The 27,225-nt window shown below is 39.4% G+C and overlaps 1 protein-coding gene across 3 annotated transcripts in view; it reads right to left on the bottom strand.

Moving 5' to 3' along the window:
• lekr1 (Leucine-, glutamate- and lysine-rich protein 1) overlaps positions 1-27,225 on the bottom strand; it is a 192,961-nt gene that overhangs the window by 135,032 nt on the left and 30,704 nt on the right. For all 3 annotated transcript variants that reach the window (XM_072254578.1, XM_072254577.1, XM_072254579.1), the window contains exons 2-4: positions 7,240-7,454; positions 1,990-2,109; positions 1,259-1,434 (exon numbers count right to left, since the gene is read on the bottom strand). In XM_072254578.1, the coding sequence (XP_072110679.1) occupies positions 1,259-1,434; positions 1,990-2,109; positions 7,240-7,454 (511 nt within the window). The remainder of the gene's footprint in view (positions 1-1,258; positions 1,435-1,989; positions 2,110-7,239; positions 7,455-27,225) is intronic.

Genomic DNA, 27,225 nt, shown 5'->3' with positions numbered 1-27,225 from the left:
CACCCCCTATCCTCACCACATTCTACAGAGATTGTACTGAGAGCATCCTGAGCAGCTGCATCATGGCCTGGCTTGGAAATTGTACCATCTCGGATCGCAAGACCCTGCAGCGGATAGTGAGGTTAGCTGAGAAGATCATCGGGGTCTCTCTTCCTGCCATCACAGACATTTACATCACACACTGCATCCGTAAAGCAAACAGCATTATGAAGGACCCCACGCACCCCTCATATAAACTCTTCTCCCTCCTGCCATCTGGAAAAAGGCACCAAAGCATTTGGACTCTCACGACCAGGCTATGTAACAGTTTCTTCCCCCAAGCCATCAGATTCCTCAATACCCAGAGCCTGGACTGACACCAACCTACTGCCCTTTACTGTGCCTACTGTCTTGTTTATTATTTGTTATTATTTATTGTAGTGCCTGCACTGTTTTGTGCACTTAATGCAGTCCTGGATAGGTCTGTAGTCTAGTGTAGTTTTCGTGCTTTTTCTTACGTAGTTCAGTGTAGTTTTGTATTGTTTCATGTAGCACCATGGTCCTGGAAAACGTTGTCTCATTTTTACTGTGTTCTGTACCAGCAGTTATGGTTGAAATAACAATAAAAAGTGACTTGACTTGACTTAACTCAGATGCTCACCCTCCCCCTTTAGACATCCCTGACCCTGAAACCGGGCAGGCAACATACCATCTGGGTCTCTGTATTACATCCACAGATCTTCCTATCTGCTCCTCTATCTATGGAATCTCCTACTACTATTGCATCCTCCTCTGCTCTCTTCCCTTCAGAGCCACAGCACCAGACTCAGCACCAGAGACCCGTTTGCAGCAGCTACCCCCTGTAAATTACACATTGTAAGTCTCAAGGCTATGCAGTCACGTGTCACTCTAATCATTATCAGACTTTTCATCAACAGCATGCAGATTAGTGCTGTTTTTGAAACTGCAACTTGACTTTTTTTTCTTTTTCTCTTCCCAGTACAGTCCACTTATTTTTGTCTGCCCAACATACTCTTTGCAGTTTCAATAACAAAAAGATTATCACATTTCCCAATTGAAGAAAAGTGATTAAATCCAGCATATGCACAAGCAACTCCCAAGGGTATATTTTCTAATCCAAAATTATCATTTTGTGTCCAAGTTTTGTTTAATTTCACTAATGAAATATGGTATAAAATCCCTTCTATTTACTGTCAGTTATTAGTAGTCCAGGAACCTTTTTTTAATCATTTTGAACCAATAACAGCATTATACTCACCCATCTGTATGGAACTGTTGGTGACCTTCAGACATCGTGCCAACGTTTTGCTGAAAGGGTCCCAGATCATCAAATTGCCCCTTACATCTTCCTTAAGCATGGTTAGCTCCGTCCTTATTCCCTGAAGAAAAGTGGCTGCTTGCTTCACAATGTGCCCTTGCTGCTTTGCTCTTTCTCTGTGAAGTGTGATATTGATTTAGATCAAAGACAATTCCTTTCTGTTAATTTACTCATGCCAGATTTTAATGTGGTGCTAATTTAAACTCAATGGCATAAATGCAATGGAGTCAAATAGTCAGTCCAATGGAATTCATCACTTCCAATTTAAACAAACCTCAATCTGAATATCTCCAAAATAAAGATATAGCTGTGTTAATACAACAAAAATACAGCATGTCCATGAACTCACACAATGATTTTGCCTTTGTGAAGGAAACTGCTACTTTTAATTATTTGTGACGCTATAAACAGGCGATGTGTCACCTGTTGTTTGATCCTCTTTATACACTGTTAACCAAAAAATCCGCATGGTCGCTGGGACACTATAATTGTTTGAAAGATTCAGAACAGCCAGTTGTTAACCATCTGCTGCCTTTATTCCTATCATGCTACCCTGATGAATTATTCACATGCCAAAGATTTTCCAAGCAACATAATTATACTGTGGATTTCAGTAATGTTTTAATTTCCAATATTTCATTAACTACATGCAGCTTTACTGATTTCCTTACCTGTAAAGTTTTAGTTGGCTCTGTGCTTCTATTAGCTGGTCTGAAACACCTTCCATTTGCAGAAATGTGTCTTCCAGTTCTTTCTGTTTAGCTGCAAGTTGCCCATTCAAAAAGTTCAAACTGAAAAATATGAGAAATGTGAATGAAATAGAGAACGAAGAGATATTTTGAACAAAAAGAATGGCTGCAATTTTTATATAAACTTAAATATTTACTTTTATTTATTTAGAGATACAGCATGGAGCAGCCCTTTGATCTGCACCATAAAGTAACCCTTACAAACCTGATTTAACCCTCAACTAATCACAGGAAAACTTACAATGACCAATTAACCTACCTGGTACATCTTTGGAGAGAGAAATGCCAAAGCGATAGGTGAAACTTGGAGGGGGAGGGATGAAGCAAAGAGCTGGAAGTTGATTGTTGAAAGAGACAGAAGGCCATGGAAGAAAAAAGAAAGGGGGTGCCAGAACAAGTGGGATCTCCCAGTGGCCACCCATTTTAATTCCACTTCCCATTTCCATTCCAATATGTCCATCCATGGCCTCCTCCACTGCCGGGATAAAGCCATACTTAGTTTGGAGGAACAACACCTTATATTCCGTTTGAGTAGCCTCCAACCTGATGGCATGAACATCGATTTCTCAAACTTCCAGTAATGCCTCCACCTCCCCCCACCCCACTTCATCATTTCCCATCTCCTTGTCTCTCTCTCATATTATCTCCTTGCCCACCCATCGCCTCCTCTGGTGCTCCCTCCCCCACAACTTCCTTCTTTCTTCCATGACCTGTCTCTTTCACCAGTCAACTTCCTTGCTCTGCTCTATCCCTCTTGCTCCAAGCTTCACCTATTGCCTAGCCTTCTCTCTCCCTTCCCGCCACCTTTCAAATCTACTCCTCAGCTTTTTTTCTCCAATCCTGGCGAAGGGTTTTGGCCCAAAATGTCGACGCTACTTTTTTCCATAGATGCTGCCTGGCTTGATGAGTTTCTCCAGCATTTTGTGTGTTGCTCAGATTTCCAGCATCTGCAGACTTTCTCTTGTTTATGAATCAACACTCAATAGTTTTCTGCAGCGACTTTGAGTTATTTAAGCAATCTGAGAGAAAATTCAGTGAATTTTTCCTGAGTCTGGTTGAATTTTCCTTTCTTCTTAGGATATGAACTGGGGAGGATTGTGTCCAAAGTTGAACATCTAATGATACAATGAGCATGGATACTTTGTAAGTTTTATATGTACAGTTTCATGAATAGTTATTGTATCAAAAATTTGCAAAATTTATAATTTGAATGTCTACTGATCTCTGGAGTCCAATAAACAACTTCTGCCTTGAGATTGTAATCCTGTAAGAAATGAGTCTTTAGTCTCATCAGATTATTATGTTGGGTGTATTATATTGTTGATTGTTTCAAAGTGAAAAAGACTCGAGTATCAAGACTAATACACTTAAATAGATTATAAGATTTGTCTTTCTTCTTAAAACATATTCATTTAATAATTTAAAACACTTACTTATACTCTGAGATACCAACATTTCTGAGTGTACACCTCACACTGAGCATCAGCAAGATCAAGGACCTGGTTATGGACTTGAGGAAGGGGAAGTCAGGAGGACAAACTCCAGTCATCATTGAGCATTCAGCAGTGGAAAAGGGGAGCAGCTTCGAGTTCCTGGGTGTTAACACGCTATGAAGGTATATTCTGGGTCCATCACATTGATCTAGTCATGAAGAAGGCACACCAGAGGCTCTACTTAATTATAAATTTGAGGGGATTTAGTATGTTGTCAAAGACTCTTACAAACCTCTACAGATCTACAGTAGAGAGCAGCACAGCCTGGCATGAAGGCTCCAATACACAGGATCGCAAATGGCTGCACAGAGTTGTAGACTCAGCTAGTTTCCCCATAGGCACAGCCCTTCCTACCATTGGGGTCATCCTCAAGAGGTGATGCCTTAAGGTAGCATCCATCGCTAAGGACCCTCACCTTCTGGGACGTGCTTTCTTCTCATTACTACCACTAGAGAACAGGTACAGGTGCTCAAAGACAAACACTCAACAATTTAGAACAGCTTCTTCCTCTCTACCATTAGAGTTCTGAATGGTCCATGAACTCCTGAAAACTAGTTTGTTATTCCTTTTTTGCTCTATGTATTCACTTCATAACTTACAGTATTTTTGGTTTGCCCTTACTGCTGCCGCAAAACAACAAATTTCATGTCTAGTAAGTCAGTGATAATAAATCCGACTCTGATAATGAGGGCTTGGTTGCGCTTCGATGAAATTAAGTATTTTTTCCTTTACATGTAGCCCAAAACATCTATTCGTATCTAAAAAACATAGTGCAGTACAACAAATTTCTGAAGTCAATACAATTAGTGAGAGGCTTATCAAATTTATTATTTTAACAGCTTTACAAATATCGACACAAAGCATATTTAAAACCGGTGATATTCAATCGGTTCTGTGTGCCCTTCTTCATGAATCACTGGGAATTAACATGCATGTACAACAAGCAAATAAGAAGAAAATACATTTGTCTATATTGCAAAGGGGTCTGAATTCAAGGGCAGAAAGATCCTGCTCCAATTACTGATCAGCAAGACGGTGGAAACTTATCTAGAGTAATTAAGGTCATTCATGACCTTAATGAAAAGGCTTGAACAGGTTGGAGAGCTGAATACAAATCCAGTCTGCCTAAACAAAGGAGGATATACTTGCAATAGTGGCAGTGCCTCAAAGGTTCAGTAAGTTAATTCTGGGCTTTGTTGCACAAAGGGAAATTAGGTACACCGGGACTCAGCTTTTTAGAGATTAGAAGAATAAAAAGTGATATCATTAAAACATACAACAATCTCACAGGTCTAGATGTAGAAGATGAAGAGCAATGTTTCTCTCACTGGAGTGTCTAAAATGGGACTCACTATTTCAAATTAAGGGGCCAGATGATAAGAATTTTTTCACGTAGAGAACCCGTGGAATTCTCTACTTGAGAAGATCATTGATTACTTAAAGAGTTTGACAAATCATTCCATTGAACTACATGACACCACTGAATGTTCGAAGACCTTTTCTGGAAGGAAGTAATCACATGGATGTCCTAAAAATTTGAGGTCAGAGGACGCAGACACCCAAAATTACTGCTGTAGACAGAGCAAATATATTTATGACTAAATTTGATGTGCTAATTAACAAAATAAGTTTAGTCTGTAATGTAAATCAGTCACAATAATGTAACATAATTTAACTAAAGGTTTGTTTCCATAAACTGTCCTCTTAATTTCAAAATTAATGACAGTTTGTACTTTACATTTGAACAGTTTTTTTTCTGAATACTGGCTCGTGTTTGTATTAATACCCGCTATGCACATAATTCCATAACTCCTGTCCCTAGCAGGAGGATAAATAGTGAGTGTTTTGAAAAGATAACCACATGGATTGATGAGGGTCATGTAGTAGAAATTATTTACACAGTTTTTAGCAAGGCCCTTGACAAGGTCCTGCGGGATCAGCTGATCCAGGTTAGATCACAGGATGCACTATCTGATTGGATACAAAATTGGCTTGGAGGTAGGAACATAAAGTGATAGTGCAGAGTACTTTTTTCCAGATTGGAGGCCTGACATCAGTAGTGCATCACAGAGGTCAGTACTAGATCCACGAATGTTTGCTATCTATATATGTACAGTATCTGAAATACATCTTATGGAAATGTTTGTTTGATGGTGAAATTCAATAAAAAATAAATTACAAAAAAGGAAGTAAATGACAAGGTTAGCAAGTCTGCAGATGAAACCAAAATATGGTGAGATAGTTGGTATTTAAGATTACAATAAGATCCAGATCAACTGGGACAGTAGGCGAATGAATGACATTTGGAATTTAACTTGGACAATTGCAATGTGTTGTATTGTGGGAATTAAGTCAGAGCATAAATTACACAATAAATGGCAGGGCCGTGGATTGTGTTGTTGAACACAAATCTGGAGGTCACGACACAGTTTTACTGTGGGTGGTAAAGCAGTTAACACAGGGTGGTGAAGTAGATGTTTGGCTTGATTGGCCTCAACAATCGAACTGAATAAGAAGAGCTGAGACATTATATTGCAGTTGTATAAGGCTGTATATGATCCCATTTGGAGTACTGTGTGCAAATCTGCTAACCTAGCTATATGAAGGTTATGAATACTCTGGAAGATGTTGCCAGGATTGGAGGACTTGAGTTATAAAGGAGAGATTGGATAGGCTGGGGTCGTTTTATGGAGCAGAGGAGTCTGAAAGGTGATCTTATAAGAATATATAAAATTATAAGGTTTATGTATTAGGTGAACAGTCACAGTCATTTTTACAGGTAGGAGAATCTAAGATTAGAAGGTATAGGTTTAAATTGAGGGGGGAAAGATTTAAAGGGGACTTGAAAACAACTTCATACAGAGAGTGATGGGTATATGAAGTGAGATACTAAAAGAAGTGGTAGAGGTGACTAAAATTACTATTCTTAAAATAATTTTAGACACATACATTAGTAGAGGGCTATGGGCCAAACATAAGCAAATGGGACTAGCTATGGTAAGCATCCTGGTCAACATGGATGAGATGGGCAGAAGGGCCTGTTTGCATGCTGAGTAATTCTAGGGCTTTTAAAAAGGTTCTGATAACCTACTCTATATATGCCTCTTATAATTTTATGTACCTCAGTCAGGTCACTTGTCAGACTGCTTCCTTCCCTGGAAAACAAGCCCACATTTAGTGAGTTATCAAGTTCAGAAAGTAGATTTTAGTGAAGGCATAATTTCATGATCAACAGAAAATAACTAAGGCTTATGTGTTTTTCTAATGAGAGTAATTTTTTAAAAATATTATTTATATCATTTAGAATTGTTTTGACCTTTGTGACTTTGTAAAGGCAATATCCCTTCCCTTAATAGAATGCCTGTTTAAATGCAATGCAAACAAATGGTCAAATTTTGCAAACCTGGATGATGAATGTCAGTTACCAAATATTTCGTACATATGAAATGAATTAAGCAGAGGCAGTCAAAGTTATCCTATAAAAATTATCATTTGTCATTCCCAAAGAAACTGCAACACTGATGGAAATTATGAGCAGTACAGGTTTATCTGCTGGGTCAAGGACAACACAAGGAACTTTAGAGAAAAAGGGAAAAATTAAAACAATACAATTCTAAGGCATGAATTGTTATGCCACAACTATCTTATTTGTAAATTAGCAAATAAACTATGTACCAACCTTTCTTTCTTCTCATGATTATCATTTTTCAGTTGTGCCATACACTGATTTATTGAACAAAGCTCTCTTTGCAGTGTTTTTTCCCGGGCTACACTGCCACAGTAAAATTCCAATTCTGCTTCCATTGCTTTTAGTTTTTCTTCCATTAATTTCATTTCATGATGAATCAGATAACTAACCCCACAATATTTACAAACTGTCTCATTCTGGGGCATCTAAAGTAAACAAAAGACGGGCATCAAAGATTACTATATAAAAAACATAAGTGATAAAGCTTATAAACATGTAACTCATCAAAATATGTAAAAATCAGTAGAATAAACTCTACATATAACTTTTCCACAGAAAATATTGGTGCACCTGCTAATAAGCAAGCTGTTATAGTTGTTACTCTATAGGTTTGTTGCGTATGCTCACAAGAAAATGAATCTCAAGAGTTATATATGGTGATACATACCTACTTTGAACTTTGAGCCTTTGTAACATTTGTACTATATGGGTATAGTGGTGCAGTAGTTAAATTACTAGCCAGTGGTGGATACCGAAAGTGAGAGTGACTAGCACTACCTACCACACTACCACACTAGATGCTTCACCGCCACCGTTTTGACAAACTGCGAAAAGGAGAGCTTAACATGTCTCTCCTTGCCAGTACACAACCTCTCCAAAAGCAAGCCTTATGTAGTGCCTTGTCACTGGCGACACATGGAAGCTGAACTCATTTTGGACTCAGGCTGAACTACAGAGAGCAGGGAGGAGGTCGGGCCCCTGCACACATAGCATGTAGGCCCACCAGTGTGTGGATACGCCCTAGTACTTGTGAACTTGATCCCCAGCTATGGGTAAATAGCCCCACTGCCTTGTCGGCAGCCTCAGGAGAGATGAAGGCTACAGGGAGCCAATCCAGAGTGGAGCCCCTATGGCTGTTGGACATCATTGAACATCCTCCTGGCAGCTCCTGCAGCCAAACTGGTGCCAAATGTATTGCTTCATAAACTTTCCTTTGGACTACACTGGTCAGGCCGAGAGGGGGATCTTGACGACTGGCCACCTCAGGATCTCAACACCTTCCTGCCAGGCTTGTGATGATGATCATAATCACCAATTGTCATTCGAGACAGCTAGATGCCAACCACCAATTAATTTACTGGTCTAGCAGCCAGATTTCTGGACCTTTTATCCAAACCCCACAATGGCAGCCGGAGAATTTAGATACAAATAATTTTAAAATTCTGTAATTTAAAATGAAAGCTAGCTTCAATAATGGTAGACATGAAATTGTTATAAAATCTCTTCCAATTTATTAATGTCCTTCAAGAAAGAAATCTGCTATATTTATCCAGTCTGTGACTTCTCAGCTGTCAATAACTCCTAATTGGAGAAATTTGGAAAGGCAGTCAGTGATGTGCTGGAAAAACTCCTAGTGACTTCTTGCACAGTAGAAGTCAGGGTCACCTCGATCTCAGAATCTTTTCAGACCGTCTCTGCTAAAATATGCCACATATTTGACGATGCAGCTCGTGCCAGATTACAGAAGTTAAGAAAAACTCAAGTGAAGCAAGGAATATTTTAGTTTTTGATAAATGCACCTTTATAGTCGTATTTGAAGGAGCATTTGACTGTACACAAGGCATCTATAGTTGCTAGAATTCATCATAGCCACTCATGCTCTCCCTGATATCTCAGTGGTAATTTCCTGGCACAAATGCGACCTATTTTGCAACATTTTGCATTTTGCAGGATTTCTTCCAGCACTGGTCCAACCATGTGGAAACCACAGCAAAGAAAACTAACTAATGCCTATAAATTCCTCAGGAGGCTAAATACATTTGGCATGTTCTCGTCGGCCCTCATCAATTTTTAATCAATGCATCATAGAAAGCATCCTATATGGATGCATAGCAGCTTGTCATGGCACCTACTCTGCATGTGACCACAAGAAACTACAGAGAGTTGTGGACACATCACAGTCACCACCCTACCCACTAAAGACTCTGACTATACTTCCTGCTGCTTCAGTAAAGCAGCCAGCATAATCAGGGACCGCACACACCCTGGGCATTCTCTCTTCTCCCCTCTTTATTTTCTTTACTTATTGAGATACAGCACAGAATAGACCCTTCGAAATGCACTGCCCACAATCTCCGATTTAAACCTAGCTTAATCATGGGACAACTTACAATGACCAATTAACCTACAAACCAGTACGTCTTTGGACTGTGGGAGGAAACCTACCTGGTCACAGGAAGAACATACAAACTCCTTATAGACAGCAGAGGTAAAGAACCTGGGTCACTGGTACTGTAAAGTGTTGTGCTAACCAGTTAGCTACCATGTACCCTCTTTCATTAGGCAGAAGATATAAAAGCTTGGAAGTATGTACCACTAGGCTCAAAGACAATTTCTACCCCACTGCTTTAAGACTATAGAATGGTTCTGTAATATAAGATAGATTCTTGACCTCACAATCTACCCCATTATGATCTTGCACTTTATTATTTATCTGCACGGCACTTTTTCTATAGCCATTGCTCTTTATTCTGCATTGTTATTGTTTTACCTCATTCTAACTCAATGCACTGTGTAATGATTTGAACTGAATGAATGATATGTACGACAAGTTTTTCCACTGTATTTTGGTATATATGACAATAAATAAGTATTCCAAAACTTGGGCTCACTGTGCTAATGTAATTTTCATCTTTACCAAGCCTTCATTTTGCATGTTACACTAACAAATTTCTAGTTCTAAGTGTTTCAGTAACACAGTTCCTCAGCAAACCAAATTAATAATAATTTATTGTCATTTTCCCACCTTTCTCTCACCCTTATTAAGATAGAGAAAGAAGAAAGAAACTGGGGGATTAGAGGATCCTGAGCCACTGCTAGCAGGAGATAAGAGGTTAGCTAAGTGGAGTGGATGAGTCAAGCTGTTTTTGATTCATCTACCTCCCCCCCCAGTTAATCTCTCATCTCCAATCTGCCCTTACTCTTTGAGATCCTCAAGTGTGCTGTGACTTTCCAGATCTCAACCATCTATCCTTCAGTACCTTTTTTTGAATACCTCTTGTCCATTTTCCATTTATAACAAAACATTGAAATTACTCCAGCAAAAATCATCATGTGTCTGTGATCATGACATTTTATTTCTTCTTCTGCTCCCAAACTCTGTATTGGATTTGTCTGGCATGATTTCTCATGTTCTCTTCCATTGACTCTCTTCCTTTAGATAATTCTGTGGAGCTTCCTGATCCATTTTTAGATATGTGACAGTCAGTATATCTCTACCAATACCTTTGCCTTCATTTCACGGACTGTCAGTCGTTCTGAATCAAAAGGATACAATGATGGGCAACTCCCATTACTTATCGCCTCTTAATGCAGTCTTCCTGGTGAGTAACCCAATAGCTTAACATCCAAAATAAAAGCAATGGAACCCGCAACATTTATGATCTATTCATCTTAAAAGCTTTGATGCCCTTTTCTTCAAGATTATTCATATTATCATGCCAATATTATCCTGGAACAAGAACTGGTGTACTCCTTTAAACCACGCCATTTTAAAAAAGCACATTGCGCTTACCACAAGCTGTGTGTAGAACTGAGACTCTTCATCAAGACTGGAGAGCCTTCAACCAGTCCTGTTGAAAGGTCTCGGCCTGAAACGTCGACTGTTTATTCATTTCCATAGATGCTGCCTGACCTGTTGAGTTCCTTCAGCATTTTATGTCTGTCGCTCTGAATTCTGCTCAACCCAGAGGCCAGCCAAACACACATTAGCACATTACTTTCTTCCAGTAACTCCCTTATAGGCAAGAGACATGAGAAGTCAATTTCTTCCTCACACACTGGGGACATGATAAACACCCTAACACCATTTAAAATATAGTTTATCAAACTGTTTAAATGTTAAGATCCTCAAGCAGTACATTTGTTCAAAAAAGTTCAGTACTTTAGTAAACTCAAAATTAAAAATAAGGAAAAGAATATTTAGCATATCTAACTCATGATTACATTTCAATTTGCTTTCTTGATAAATATAATTTTTCCATTCACCCAGAATCATATAATCTGTGACTTGCTGCACCACTCCCTGTTAAATCAGAAATCTTCAGACAAGTCCTAAAACACAACAACCTATACAAATGAATACATAGCAGTATGCAAGGAAAGAATACTGCAATGACACAATGACACAGCCAAAGCTATCAATACCACTAAGTCAAACTATTAGCTCAACTATTCCAATCTGGTTTGTGGACCTTGATTTGTACACACGGACTCTCATACTTTTCTCTATTATTACAGTGATTACAATTCAAAAGCATTTCTTTGCCTGAGAAACACCTGGGAAAATGTTGAAAACAGTCAGTAGGGCAGGCAGTATTGTGGAAAAAGAAACAGAAAAACAGAGTTAACTTGTTAGGTTGAAGAATCTTTGTCAGAGTTAGAAAAGAGGGAAAACAAATTGATTCTACATTACACTTAAAGTAGGGGAAGCATAGGTAGATCAAATAAAGAGAATATCTTAGATAATGTGAGGCCAGGGTTGCTCTGGAGATAGGCTGGAAAAGAGTATGAAGTTGTCAGGTTGATATTTTAATTTGGAGTGTCAAGAGTGATAAAGTAAGCAAAGAAACATTAAAGCTGCAAAATGGAGAGTGGTAGAAAAAGTCCCAACAAGTCAGGCTAGAAAAAAAAAGCTAATATTACAGAATTTCATCAACTGTTTATACCCAAGTCACTCTATTGGAAATATCCCTGCCTCACATTCTGTACAATTTAAAACAAACTTGTTTTCTCTCTTTCCTAGTTCATCAACCAGAATTCTGCTTCTTTTTTCACAGATACTGTCAGATACTTCCAGCATATGTTATTTTAATAAACATTTGAGGCACCGTGACTATATGAAATGCACCATATAAATAATTGCCAACTTAGAACTTTAATTTTTAATGATACAATCTGAAAACAACTTTCTTCATTTCAATCACAGGTCTCTTAAAAAGTCAAATATTCACTTAAATATAAATGTCAGCTACAGTATTTCTTAATTAGATTAGGTATTAGAAGAATTCCCCTGAATAGGCATAAGTCCCCTTCCTTACTATTTTGACTACCTTTGTTTGTGTGAATGAAGATCGATGGCTACATTCAGAATTTTTTTTCACTAAACTTGCCACACCTATGTTCTCACTTGCCAGGTTCTCCAAAATGCTTATTAAAAAAAAATTTAGATTCTAGAAATATGAAATAAAAACAGAAAAAATTTAAACAATCAGCATTTCAGAATCAAAGGTTCAAGTTCAAAGTAAATTTTATTATCCAAATACAAATGTACATATATGTCACCATATAAACTCAATAATTCATTTTCTTATGGGCAGAACTCAGCAAATCTATAGAATAGTAACTATAACAGGATCAATGAAAGATCAACCAGAGTGCAGAAGACAACTGTGCAAATGTAATATAAATAAATAGCAATAAATAATGAGAACATGAGATAATGAGAAAAAGAGTCCTTGAAAGCGAGATCATTGGTTGTGGGAACTTCTCAATGATAGGGCAAGTGAAGTTGAGTGAAGCTATCTCCTTTGGTTCAGGAGCCTGATGGTTGTTGGGTAGTAACTGTTCCTGAACCTGGTGGTGTGAGTCTTGAAGTTTCTGAACCTTCTCTGATGGCAGCAGTCAGAAGAATGCAGGTCTTGGCTGGTGAAGATCCTTGATGATGGATGCTGCTTTCCTGTGACAGCATTTCATGTAGATGTGCTCAGTGGTGGGGAGGGTTTTATGCATGATGTACTGAGCCAAATCCACTACCTTTTGTAGGATTTTGTAGGTATGTTTCCAATACCGGGCTGTGAAGCAGCCAGTCAATATACTTTCCACCACACATCTTTAGAAATTTGTCAAAGTTTTAGATGTAATGCCAAATCTCTGCAAACTCCTAAGGAAGTAGAGGACAGGTGCTCTGAAAAAATAACACCAAGGAATTTAAAGTTGCTAACCCACTCCACCTTTGATCCTCAGATGAGGACTGGCTCATGGACCTCTGGGCCTGAAGTCTACAATCAGTTTCTTGCTGACACTGAGTGAGAGGTTGTTGCAATGACACCACTCAGCCAGATTTGCAAACCCCTTCCTATATGTTGTTTCATCATGTTTGACTCAGTCCCTGACAGTGGTGTCATCAGCAAGCATTGAATATGGCATTGGAGCTATGCTTAGCCACAATCATATGTGCAAAGCAAGCAGAGGAGGGGCTACACACATAGCTCTGAGGATCACCTGTGCTAATGGAGATTGTAGAGGAGATGTTGTTGCTAATCTGCACTGACTGGGGTAGACAAGTGAGGAAATCCAGGATCCAATTGCACAAGGAGGTACTGAGGCCAAGGTTTGGGAGCTTATTGATTAGTTTTGAGGGGATGATAGTATTGAATGCAGAGCTGTAGTCAATAAAGAGCATCCTTATGTATGCATTTTTGCTGTCCAGGTATTCCAGGATTAAGTGAAGAGCCAATGAGATGGTATCTGCTGTGGACCTGTTGCTCTGGTAGGCAAATTAGAGTGGATCCAAGTTGCCTGTCAGGCAAGAGCGGACATATTTCGTCACCATCCTCTCAAAGTACATCATCACTGTGGATGCAAGGGCAACTGGGAAATGGTTATTGAGCCAGGTCACTACGCTCTTCTTGGGCACCAGTATAATTCAAGCCTGTTGAAGCAAGAAGTTAAAGATCTCAGTAAACACACAGATCTTTAGTACGTGGCCAGGTTTATTATCACTGACATTTGTTTTGCAGCAGCAGTTCAGTGCAATACATAAACAATACTGAGTTCCAACAAGAAACATCTTTTAAAATTTTTAAATTTTAAAAGAGAGCAAAATTCATGGCTTCATGGACCATTCATTCATAAATCTGATGGTGGAGGGGAAGAAGCTGTTCTTGAAGTGTTGAGTGTGCATCTTCAAACTCCTGTGCCTCCTCCTTAATTGTAGAAATGAGAAGAGGGCATGTCGTGGATGGTGAGGGTATTTAATAATAAATGCCACCTTCTTGAGGGACTGCCATTTGAAGATGTCCTTGATGGTGGGGACGTCGGTGCTTGAGATGGAGCTGGCCGAGCTGCAACCATCTGCAGCTTTTATGATCCTGTGCATGGGAGTCTCCATAACAGACAGTGATACAACCAGCCAGAATGCTCTCTGTGTTACATCTGTGAGAATTTGTCAGCGTCCTTGGCGACAAACCAAATCTCCTCAAACTCCTAATGAAGTAGAACTGCTGGTTTCTTCATAAACGCATCAATTTTTTAGGCCCAGGAAAGATCCTCTGAGATGTTGATGCCCAGGAATTTGAAGCTGCTCACCACTGCTGACCCCTTGTGAATACTTGTGTCTGTTCTCCTGATTTCCCCTTCCTGAAGTCCACAAACAATTTCTTGTTCTTACTGACGTTGAATGCATGATTGTTGTTGCGACACCACTCAACCAGCCTATCCATCTCACCATTAAGATTCTATGGAAATGAATCTCCAGAGCCACTTTCTTCATAATCCTAGAATGCATTTCATCAAGACCTGGAGATATATAGCCATTCAACCCCATTAATTTTTCCAATGCCAGTCTTTATTTGTGTGTAGGCCTTCACTATTACCAGGAGGTTTTATATGAAGTCACACAGAAATATTTCTTTAATTTCAACACAATTTCTCATGTGCGCATGTAGGAGAGGCCCACATTAACTTTTGGTTTTCCTTTCAATTTTATATACATGCAGAAGATTTTGCAAACCGTTTTCATGATTGTTACTTGCCAGCTCTCAAATTCTTCTTTTGCCTTCCTTATCAACGCTTTTGTTATCTCTAGTTGAATTTAGAAATATTCAAAATTCCCAGGCTACCTACCATTTTTGGCAAAATTATAAGCTCATTCAAGGTAACACTGAGCGGTAACCTCAGTTTTAGCTGTTTTTCAGTGTTTGTTTTGGGTTCATGGAATGGTTTTGGGGACAAAGAGAGTTAGAGAACATCTTAGGGTTTAAGAACATGGATGTTGGGGAATCAGAGAAGAGACTACAGTCTTAAGTCTCCATTCCATGTTCAAAGGACAGCAGCATGGACATCGACCGGGCCAGAAAGTCTGGCTGGATGTTGGGCCAGCAGATCAGCACAGGCGGATGCTGGTGGCCTCCCCAGGATCAGCACAGATGGATGCTGGTGGCCTCCCCAGGATCAGCAGGTTGTCGATGAGTTCCAGAGTCAGAATTCCATGCAGGCAGGAGGAATGAGCTCCAATTAGCCCTTGGGTTCACAAATCAATGGCCAGAGTTTGAGGTCTAGTGTTCAGGATCCTGTCATTGGCAAATCCAGATTTCGGGGCCTGGTGTTTGATGACTGACATGTCCTGGGATTAATGCAAACAATCAAGGCCTGAGGGTTAATTCAGAAATCCAGAAGTCGAGGCCCATTGGCTGGGGCCTTGGATCTGCAAATCACAGGGGTAGTTGAAAGCCCAATGTCTGCGTGCCCAAGTCCAAATCTGAACCTGTTGTATGCCAAAGAAGATAGCCTGTTTTGCGGTTAAAGGACTGTGTATGTGCATGGGTGGGATGTTTTGCTGTTGTTGTTTTATTGCTCATTGTGCTCTGTGTTGTTCTGCTGAGCATTGGGGCATGCTAAATTGGCGCCAGAACGAATGGTGACACACCCCTTGGGTGTGTTGGTTGTTAATGTAAACAACGCATTTCACTGATGTCCTGGGTGAAGAGACTCGGTCCAAAACGCTAACCGTTTACTCTTTTCCATAGATGCTGTCTGGTCTGCTGAGTTGCTCCAGCGTTTTGTGGACGTTGCTTGGATTTCCAGCACCTGCAGATTTTCTCATTTCGACACATTTCGCTGATTGTTTCGATGTATATGTGATAAACTTGAATCCAGTATCTTGAACTTTTTCCTTTCACTTAACACTATCTTTAACTTGTTTTGACAGCCATGACTGAATCTCCTTTCCAGTTTCATAATGTCTTGCTTTAAAAGGGATATACAATATATTCCATATAAACTTTAATCCTTTGTAAATTAGCCATTATCGGTTTATTGCTACATTTTTAAAATTTGTTTCTGTAATCTACCATAGCCAACTGACTTCTTATATCATCATACTTTGCTTTATTCAGATTTAAGACTTGTTTCCAAATAACAATAACAGGAGGTGTGTCCTCAGCTCTAGATGTGCAAAAGAGCACTCACAAGAGCAGAAACAAAGAAGAAAAATGGGAAGTGACTGGTGGAACACACACACACACACACACACACACACAAAATCCTCTTTTTCTCCAGCTGCTTGCTTACATTATTCAAATTCTTCCGTGCCTTCGGTCCCAATAATCCATACAACTCAAGCTCAGCTCAAACACACAGATAGACAAACATAGAGAGGCAGGAAAATTACAAAACAATTGAATAATGAGATTAATCAGGTCATTAAAGTGCATTGTCTTGCAGGATAAGATCTTTCTCAACTAGTTCGTTCCCAACAAATCAGAGAGGATTCCTTGCAGTAGTAGCAAAGCCCTGCCAAAATAAACTAATATGCCAGCCTCCTGTTTGTAATGTTACAAGGAGACAGGACAAATAGTCTTAGAGTCATACAGCATGGAAAACCAGTTGGATAAGCACAAACTTGATCACAAAATTAGGTTTTAAAGAGCATCTAAAGAAGGCAAGATAAAAAGAGATCTGGAGCATTAGAGAAGGGATTCCACAGCCTAATTCCTTGGTAGCTGAGGCTTGAGATAGAAAGTTCAAAGTACATTTATTATCAAAGTATTTATACAACCTTGAGTTTTATATCCTTACAAGCAGCTACAAAAGAAAGAAACCTCATAGAATTCACTAAAAAAAACAAACACCCAATGTGTAGAGAAAAAAAGACTAATCACACAGATTTGTTAGGAAGTCGAGGATACAATTGCAGAGGGAGGTACAGAAGCCCAGGTTCTGTAGCTTATCAATCAGAACTGTGGGAATGATGGTGTTAAATGCTGAGCTATAGTCAACAAGCAGCATCCTGACATAGGTGACTTAATTTAATGTGTCATCAAAAACTCTAACAAGTTTCTACAAATGTACAATGGAGAGCATTCTAACTGGTTGCATTACCATCTGGTATGGAGGGGCCACTGCACAGGATCAGAATAAGATGCAGAAGGTTGCAAACTCAGCCAGCTCCATCATCGACACTAGCCTCCCCAGCATCGAGGACATCTTCAAAAAGTGCTGCCTGAAAAAGGCAGCACCCATCATTATGGACCACCAAAACCCAAGACACAGTCTCTTCTTATTACTGCTATCGAGAGGAGGTACAGGAGCCTGAAGACAACGTACTCAACATCTCAGGAAAAACTTCCCTTTGCCATCAGATTTCTGAATTAACCAACCCTTGAACACTACCTCGCTACTTTTGTTCTTTTTGCACTACTTATTTAATTTTTTATATATACTGTACTTATTATAATTTAAAGCTTTTTAATGCACTGGCCTGCTGCTGCAAAACAACCAATTTCATGACATATGTCAGTGGTATTAAACCTGATTCTGACTTTCACAGGTAGACAATTGTTCATGTAATATTAAAGAATTCTCATTCTGTCCTATATATGTAAATTGGCAAGACTGTTATAGGAAATGATGGGTTAAAAATTGTGCTTTGAAAATACAAATGAATTATTGGTAACAATACAATATTTTTGGAAAAAGCAGATAAATTCAATTCAAAGTTCAAAATATCTAAACTCTTAGTCCAGTTTTACATTCTATACATAACCAAGCTCTTAAACTTTCAGGCCATTAGTACAATGACGTATTTGTTTTGTATGAAATAGATGGGCTGAGAGAGAAGGACTCTCCGAAACATTATCTGGTGTGGAACCTGTCACCATCTATTTGCATGGTGTTTGAGAAGGTAATGAGGCTTGTGCTTGACATCACTCTGGCCTCTTACTATTTTTGAAAAATTTAAAACATGATTGTGAACATTATTAATCCCCAGTCCTCATTCTCATACAATGGGCCTTAACTGTGAAATCAGTGTCTGTCAAAATTGCTTCAATAAGAGACAACAGACAAAAAGACAACACCCCACCCCATCTCTCGCATTCCCCATTATATTGCTCTGATTAACACATTGAGATTTAAACGTTTAAACCATCCTAACAATAACCTTAGTAAAAGGACAAGATGAGACAGAATTTGTCAAATGTGTTCAGGGAAGTTTCCTTAATCAGTACACAGAAGTCCTAATGAGAGAGTGTGCAATACTTGATTTACTAGGGAATGAAACAAGGCAGTTGACAGAAATTTATGTAGGAGAACACTTTGCTTCTAGTGATCACAATGCCATTAGTTTCACAGTAAATGTGCAAAAAGATAGGTCTGGTCTGTGGGCTGAGATTCTAAATTGGAGAAAGGCCAGTTTTGATGGTATCAGAATGACCTGGCAAGTATGGATTGGGGCAGGCTGGTTTTTGGCAAAAGTCAACTTGGTAAGTAGGAGGGCTTCTAAAGTTAAATATTGAGAGTGCAAAGCTAGTATGTACCTGTCAGAATAAAGGGTAAAGATAACAGTTGTAAGGAACCTTAGTTTTCAAGAGATTCTGAGGCCCTACTTTAAAAAAAAGGTGCATTGTAGGTATAGGCAGGTAGGAACAAATGAGGTGCTTAAGGAGTATAAGAAATGCAAGAAGACACTTAAGAAGGAAATCAGGGGAGCTAAAAGAAGGCATGAGGTTGCCCTAGTAGACAAGGTGAGGGAGAATCCTAATGGATTCTACAGATATGTTAAGAGCGAAAGGGTTGCAAGGGACAAAACTGGTCCTCTGGAAAATCAAAGTGGTAATCCATGTGTAGAGCCAAAACATATGGGGGAACCAGGAAAGTGGATGAAGGCAAGGCAGTGGATGTTCTCTAGATGGATTTTAGTAAGGCACTTGACAAGGTGTCGCATGAGAGGTTGCTCAAGAAGGTTCAATCAATCGGTATTCAGGATGAGGTAGGTAAATTGGATCAGATATTGGATTTGTGGGAGAAGCCAGAGAGTGGTTGCCTCTCTGACTGAAGACCTGACTAGTGGGATGCCGCAGGGATTGGTGCTGGGTCTGTTGTTACTTATCAGCTGAATCAATGATCTGGATGATAGTGTGGTTAACTGAATTAGCAAATTTGCAAGTGACTTCTTGGGGGTGTAGTGAACACTGAGTTAAGCCATCATGGCTTACAGCAGGATCTGGACCAGCTGGAAAAATGGACTGAAAAATTGCAGATGGAATTTAATGCAGACAAGTGCAAGGTGTCACACTTCTGTTGGACCAACAAGGGTAGGTCTTACACAGTGACGGTAAGGCACTGAGAAGTGCAGTAGAACAAAGAGATCTAGGAATACCTTCTGGGAATAAGTGGAGTCACAGGTAGATTGGGTCATAAAGAAAGCTTTTGGTACATTGGCCTTCATAAGTCAAAGTACTGAGTACAGGAAATGGGATGTTACATTGAAGATGTAAAAGACATTGGTGAAGCCTAATTTGGAATATTGTGTGCAGTTTTAGTCACCTACCTACAGGAAAGATGTAAATAAGGTTGAAACAGTATAGAGAAAATTTACAAGGATATTGCCAGGTCTGGAGGACCTGAGTTAAAAGGAAAGACTGAATAGGTTGGGACTTCATTCCTTGAAACATAGAAGACTGAGAGAGATTTGATAGAGGTATACACAATTATGAGGGGTATAGATAGGGTAAATGCAAACAGGGTATTTCCACTGAGGTTGGGTGGGTCTACAACTAGAGATCTTGGGTTGAGGGTGAAAGGTGAAAAGTTTAAGGGAAACATGAAGAGAAACTTCTTCACTCAGAGGGCCGTAAGAGTATGGAACAAGCTACCAGCATAAGTGATGCATACAAGCTTGATTTCAATGTTAAAGAGAAATTTGGATGGGTACATGAATGGCAGGAGTATGAAGAGCTATGGTCCCGGTGCAGATTGATGGGAGTAGGCAGTTTAAATAGTTCAGCACTGACCAGATGGGCCTAATAGCCTGTTTCTGTGCTGTACTTTTCTATAACTCTCTTCTATGACTCTAAGAGATTAATGATATTGGACATTAATTTAGCTCCCTGAATAGATAATGCTAAAGCACAAAAACACAAAAGTCCAACCCCAATCTACTTCAAACCAATTAATTTATAGATCTTTGTCATAGATTAAGTTCAGTAAGTCATCAAAACTGACAGTGTTTACATCAGACTTTACTTCTCCTCCAGTTGGGTGAATAAAGCTGAAGTGTCTGCTGTGAGGAGAATACACATAAATTAAGATGTTTGCTGGCCTGGGCTAGCACCAGTGGCATCAGCAGTTGGTCTGCCACCTGTCCTCAGGGGAGGGAGAGATAAGGAGCACAATGAAGCAGCATTTGGAGATGTTAATGAAGGAGCCATCAGTCTGGGTATTGTCAAGATCGGCTCCCCCTTTGAACCCTGAACTGTTTGAAGTGATGGACAGGCGATCTGGAGATGTGTAATGTAGGGACGGGAGAGAGAGCTGTCTAAAGCTGCTCCCCCTTTGAACCCTGAACTGTTTGAAGTGATGGACAGGCGATACCTCAGCAGGGGGATAAAAAGAGACAGGTTCGCTAAGGCAGGACACACACGACACCCCGAGGTAACAAGACCCTGGAAGCAGTGCGCCTCCCACAAGTCGGTGGGAAGCTCTTGGACGGCTGATCGCGGGATCAGCCTTAGACGCACAGGGTGGAAAGGTACGATCAGCGGGAACCCGGTGTGTATCCGCCCTTGCCTGGGGTGCCAGGTTCACTGCAGAGGATCGACCGCATCTGGAGGAGGGGTCACAGTCGGTGACCTCAGGTGACATCACAAAGGACCCACCCGAAAGCTGCTTGTGAGCAATATCGCAGGTCTGTGTGTGGAAGCCGTTTCGAATGATCATTCGTTCTTGTTCTCTCTCCTTCCCCCCACATTGTCCATCGCCATGGCAACGATTACTGCGAACTGAACTAAATTGAACTGGACTTTGTGTCACTTTGAAATTGGTCATTTACTCCTAGACAACGATAGAGCTTGATTGATCCTGTTATCTTAATTCTGTGCACATGTGTGTTTATCATTGCTGAACTGTTGCATTTATTATCCTTTCGATTACTGTGTTCCTTGTTTCTTTAATAAAACTTTCTTAGATCTAGTAATCCAGACTCCAACTGAATGATCCATTTCTGCTGGTTTGGCAACCCAGTTACGGGGTATGTAACACTGCCAATACAAATAGAAATACACTCCCTGAGATGGTATAGGGATCCCTGTCCATAAAGCCTTAATCTTAAAGGAAGATGTTAAGCCCTATCAAGTACAGATATTTACAGATACCTTACTTTAGGGAGGTTATACTGTGTCTTCAAGGACTTCCCTGTCTAGCCTCTGTGGCAAGGTTTAGCTGCCAATACCCACTGTTTCAGTAGTGGGTCCCCCCTCCTTACCAAGGAAGAGATACTTCTAGCTAATGAAGTAGTTTAAACATAGTTATTTTACTTTAATGATACACATCTAAATTTAAACAAATAGTTTGTAACAGACATTTAACGCTCACAAGGGATTTCTAATGTATATAAGGTATCTGAATTACAAAGATTTACAAACTACAAAACATTTCCAAACAATGGCAACATTTTTATGAACTAGAACATACCAACAAGTTACAGACAACTGAGTCACCTGTCATAGAAACCAAAGCTTGAATAATAAATTCTAGTTCTTCTTTCTGTAACCCTATCTTTCTGTTATTCTCCTTGTCATTCCTAAAAATTGCCCCAATTTTTTGATATTTATACTACTTTCTACTAGATGACATCATCAGCATAAGATGTTTTCCAGATATCTTTGCTGGGACAAAGTAACTAACTCACACAGATGGTCTTAAAAGCTTCTGGTGACAGAGATCCCAAACAGCCATAATTAATACTGTGAGGGCTGATCCTCTGAGAACACAAAACATCCCAATTGGTAACCATGTTTGATGTGCTAAGTGACATAACTCCATTGTCTTATATTTAGCTAATGCAGACAAACTGACTCTTTGTCACTTCACATTGCAAAACAGACTTCTTAACAGGCACCACCTGCTCTGGGATAGAAGCCTGTATTTTCTAATACTGTTTGCAAAGCGGAGTATCCAACTTCAAACTGATGGCTGCTTGCAATTTACATTAAGAACTGGAGACTAGTTCTTGATTGCAACAAAAAGCTAAGCAAAGCATATTTGTTAAAAGTTTAACTATCACCAACAACTCTGACCATTTGGAAAGGTCATGCCAGTGTGCTAGAAAAATGAATTTATCAAATAAATAAACAGGTCTAGGGTAAATATGATTCGGGTAAACACCAAAACATAAAAGTTCGAATGTTCATTTTATGGAAAGTAAGACTAATACTTGTCTGGATACTGGCACACCCATGCAAATTTACCATTCGCCAGGAAGCAATAATTTAGTTCACATCAGTAAAAAATTACATTAAAATTGTTTTTACTATTTTGGCACGTAATCAATCCAGTTTGCTTTACTTTATTTACTCATGGTACTAATACAGTTCTGCACTGAAAAATCAGTCCAAACAAAACATAAATAAGTATCCATGCAACATCCAAGGAAAAAGGGATTGAATTTACTCCAGTGTTATATGCTAGCTAACTAACTGAAAGTTATTTGCACATTCTCCATGAAACCTAAATCTGCATGAGGATTTTCTAACATCGGTATCTGTCCTCCCAAATGGGTTCTGGAAGCATTTCACTATGTTTTTCTGCTATATTTGTTGTCCGTCTCCATTTATCTTCTTTCTCACAACTCCTGCCTTCCTGCACTCTCTGTAGAAAAAAATGTTAACAAGACAAATCCTATTGTCTAATTAAAACAAACTTAACTTAATCAACTAGTTTTTATTTTAAACAGCCAAATAAAATACTCAATTGTATAACATAATTAAAGGAACACTTATTGCATTTGAGAAAATCTGCAGAAAATAAAATGCCAACAGCATAGCTGTATTAATAAAATAAAGCATGGGCTTAAACCAATGTATTACATATCTTTAAAATAAGTACACTCTGCATTAGTATAAATCCTCCTATCGTCAACCACTACATCAGGGATAGTGTATCTCAATGTGTTGTGTCATATACTATGAAGCAGCACAGTGGTTGCCTCCAGCAAATCTTACAAAGATTATTGTAGTTATCAAAATATACTTTTACATTGTTACTTGCTTTGTCTATTTATATTAAAATATTTATTACAAATACTTTAAGTCTGGAATCTTACTTTTTAAATCTCAAATTGCTTGATGGATTTTTTAATCAAAAAATGAACTGCTAAATTATAATAGTTCATACAGGAACTGAATGCCGATGTTCACAAACAAAAATTACTGACATACAAATTTACTGAATTCCAAGCAACACACACAAAAATGCTGGAGGAACTCAGCAGGCCAGACAGCATCTATGGAAAAAAGTACAGTCGACATTTCGGGACATTCCTGAAACGTCGACTGTATTCTTTTCTATAGATGCTGCCTAGCCTGCTGAGTTTCTTCAGCATTTTGTGTGTTGCTTATAAAATTGAACACTTGTTTTATATTAAGAAATTCAAACTACACACAAGATTTGCCCTTAATTCAGCTGAAAATTAATAAATGCTAATACAGTACTGAAAAAGAAAACAGTAATACACAATCTATTCTCATTAGGAAACGGGAACATTGAGAACCAAACTTTATTGATGTTATAACAACATGTGCATCACAGAAAATGTTGTCTGATACAATATAAAATGAACAAGCTGGGCAACATGAAACATTAATTTGTAAATTCTCCAAACAACATTATTTTTTAGTTATTTGCCTCTTTTACCCATTCATGCTTAACATCATCATCATCATCATCATCAGGTGCCATGCCCAGTTTGAGCTTTGACTACCATGGCCCACACACTCCTGTTTTGGGTCAAGTGGATCAATTCATTGATATTTATTTCCAGTTCTCTGGCTGCTGTCTCCATCATCATTTGTCTTTGTCTTCCTCTTGCTTTCTTCCCTTCAATCTTTCTCATAATTACTGAACATTCTAACTCCTCTTTCCTAATCACACGTCCAATGAAGTTATGTTGCCTTTTCATGATCTCATACATTATTTCTCTTTTTGTGTTTGCTCTGTTCATAACATCCTCATTATATATTCGTTTCGTCCATGATATTCTTTGCATCCTCCTCAAAAACCACATCTCTGCTGCTACAATTCGTTTCCTCATGTTACTGGATATTGTCCAACATTCTGAGCCATATAACATAACTGGATAAACATAACATTTCAGTACTCTGAGGCGGGTTGTCATGCCTAGTTTAGTACTCTTCATTCTCGTAAAGGTGTCTTTTGCCATCTCTATTCTTTTTTTTGCATTCCTTAAGTTGCTTTAGATGGAGCTTTGTTAAGCATGTTGTCCTGGGTATGACTCTAGACTACAACTGATGATGAGGCTCTGATTGGGGTCTTTCAGAGCTTTGGGGAAAGTGGAGTTACCCCTTAATCATGCTTAACATAGCTCCATCTAAAGAAATATAAGGAATGCAAAAAATATCTGTAAAACTGAGCAACACACACCAAATGCTGGAGGAACTCAGTAGGCCAGGCAGCATCTATAGAAAAGAGTACTGTCGACATTTTGGACGGAGACCCTTCAGCAGGACGGATAAAAAAAAAATGGTTAGTAGATTTAAAAGGTGGGGGGGGAGAGAGAAACACAAGGTGATAGGTGAAACCGGGAGGGGGAGGGATGAAGTACAGAGCTGGGAAGTTGATTGGTGAAAGAGATACAGGGCTGGAGAAGGGGGAATCGAATAGGAGAAGACAGAGGGCCATGGAAGAAAGAAAAGGGTGAGCAGAGTACCAGAGATTGGTGATGGGCAGGCAAGGAGATAAGGTGAAGGAGGGTAAAGGGAATGGGCAATGGTGAAGGGGGGAGGGGGTGAGCATTACAGGAAGTTTGAGAAATCAATGTTCATGCCGTCAGGTTGAAGGCTACCCAGACGGAATATAAGGTTTGTTCCTCCAATCTGAGTGTGGCTTCATCATGACAGTAGAGGCAGCCGTGGATTGACATATCGGATGGGAATGGGAAATGGAATTAAAATGGGTGGCCACTGGGAGATCCTGCTTCTTCTGGCAGACAGAATGTAGATGCTCGGCAAAACAGTCTCCCAATCTACTTCGGGTCTCACTGATAGATAGGAGGCTACATTGGGAGCACCAGACATAGTATATGACCCCAATAGACTCACAGGTGAAGAGTTGCCTCACCTGGAGGGACTGGCTGGGGCCCTAAATGGTAGTGGGGGCAGGGGAGGTGTAGGGACAGGTGTAGTATTTGTTCCACTTGCAAGGATAAGTGCCAGAATGGAGATCGATAGGGAGGGACGAATGGCCAAGGGAGTCATGTAGAGAGCAATCCCTGCAGAAAGCAGAAAGTGGGAGGGGGGAGGGAAATATTTGCTTGGTGGTAGGATCCCATTGGAGATAGTGGAAGTTCCAGAGAATTATGTGAAAAATTGAGTTCACTTCCAGCCCTCAAAGGATACATTGTTCAGTGTTAGGGACTCTTAAATATAAAGTAGCATGATCAAAACTGCCTCAGGATTGCTGGACATCCACGACAAAGGAGTAATAAGCCTCTTACATCAGAAGGCAGGATCCTGAGTGTTCTGCAGTAACATGCATGTGTAAGTGTCAAATGCAGCGAATGGAATGCTGTGAAAATACCATTCCATGCCAATGTAATTTTGAACCAGGAAAACATGACACATTTTCAGATGGCAACATGCAGAGTACCACAGATCAACTAATGTCAATCAGTGCATGTTTTCAAATGTTTTTATTGTGAAGCAACATCAGCTTAACCATAACCAACAATGTCCTAAAGTACAATGCTTCTTTTTTCTTCTCTTTCTTATAACAACATAATGAAAATCAAATGAATGTATGTATAGTAAACAAGCAAAAAGCAAAGGAAACCCTACTACCCCATCTCCTTTCCCCTTCCCAGCCCTACCGTCCCCTCATCCCTCCCGTATGTGCTATTTAGGTTCTACTGCCCCCAACACTTGGTTCAGCTGTCGTCTCTTCTAAATACAACAGTAATGGTTGCCAGATTTTTTCAAATTCCTTGAGTCTGTCCGTGATAACGTATCTTATCCTCTCTAGATGCACAGTATCCATTAATACAGCCACCCATTGTCTGAGTGATGGAGTTTCCTCCTTTTTCCAGAATATCAGTATGAGTTTCTTTCCATTAAGTATGCCATAAGTCAGGAGTTGTTGCTGGGTAGCCTGGAATTTATTTGACCTCGCAGAAGTTCCAAAAATTATTAAAATGGGGTCTGGTATTATCTGAACCTTTAGCACCTTTGATAGGACCTAAAATACTTGCTTCCAATACTCTTGTATCATAGGACATAAAGCATAACTATGTAACAAATTTGCCTCCGAGGACTTGCATTTCTCACACATTGGGGACACCTCTGGGAATATTTTATGAATCCTTACTTTTGAGTAATGTAGTCTATGTAGGATTTTAAATTGTATTAAACAATGCCTAGCATTGATGGAGTGCATGCCATATGTGTAAAATATTTCCTGCAAGTTGCAGAGTATTGCTACCGAGTTACTACGTCAAATAAATAATTTTCACTTTTTACTCATAAAAACACTAAAATTAAATTGCAAAAGGATGAAAATTTTAGGCATTGAGGCTTTCCCCAAACCACATCTGGATTCATTATGAAAAAAATTGTCACGTAGTCATAGAACTGTTCAGCACAGAAACGACTCTTTAGCCCAACATGTTCATGCCATCAGTGATATACA

The sequence above is a fragment of the Mobula birostris genome, chromosome 4 (assembly GCF_030028105.1).
Source record: "Mobula birostris isolate sMobBir1 chromosome 4, sMobBir1.hap1, whole genome shotgun sequence".
Classification (NCBI taxonomy): domain Eukaryota; kingdom Metazoa; phylum Chordata; class Chondrichthyes; order Myliobatiformes; family Myliobatidae; genus Mobula; species Mobula birostris.
This window is presented reverse-complemented; position numbering and strand designations above follow the sequence as displayed.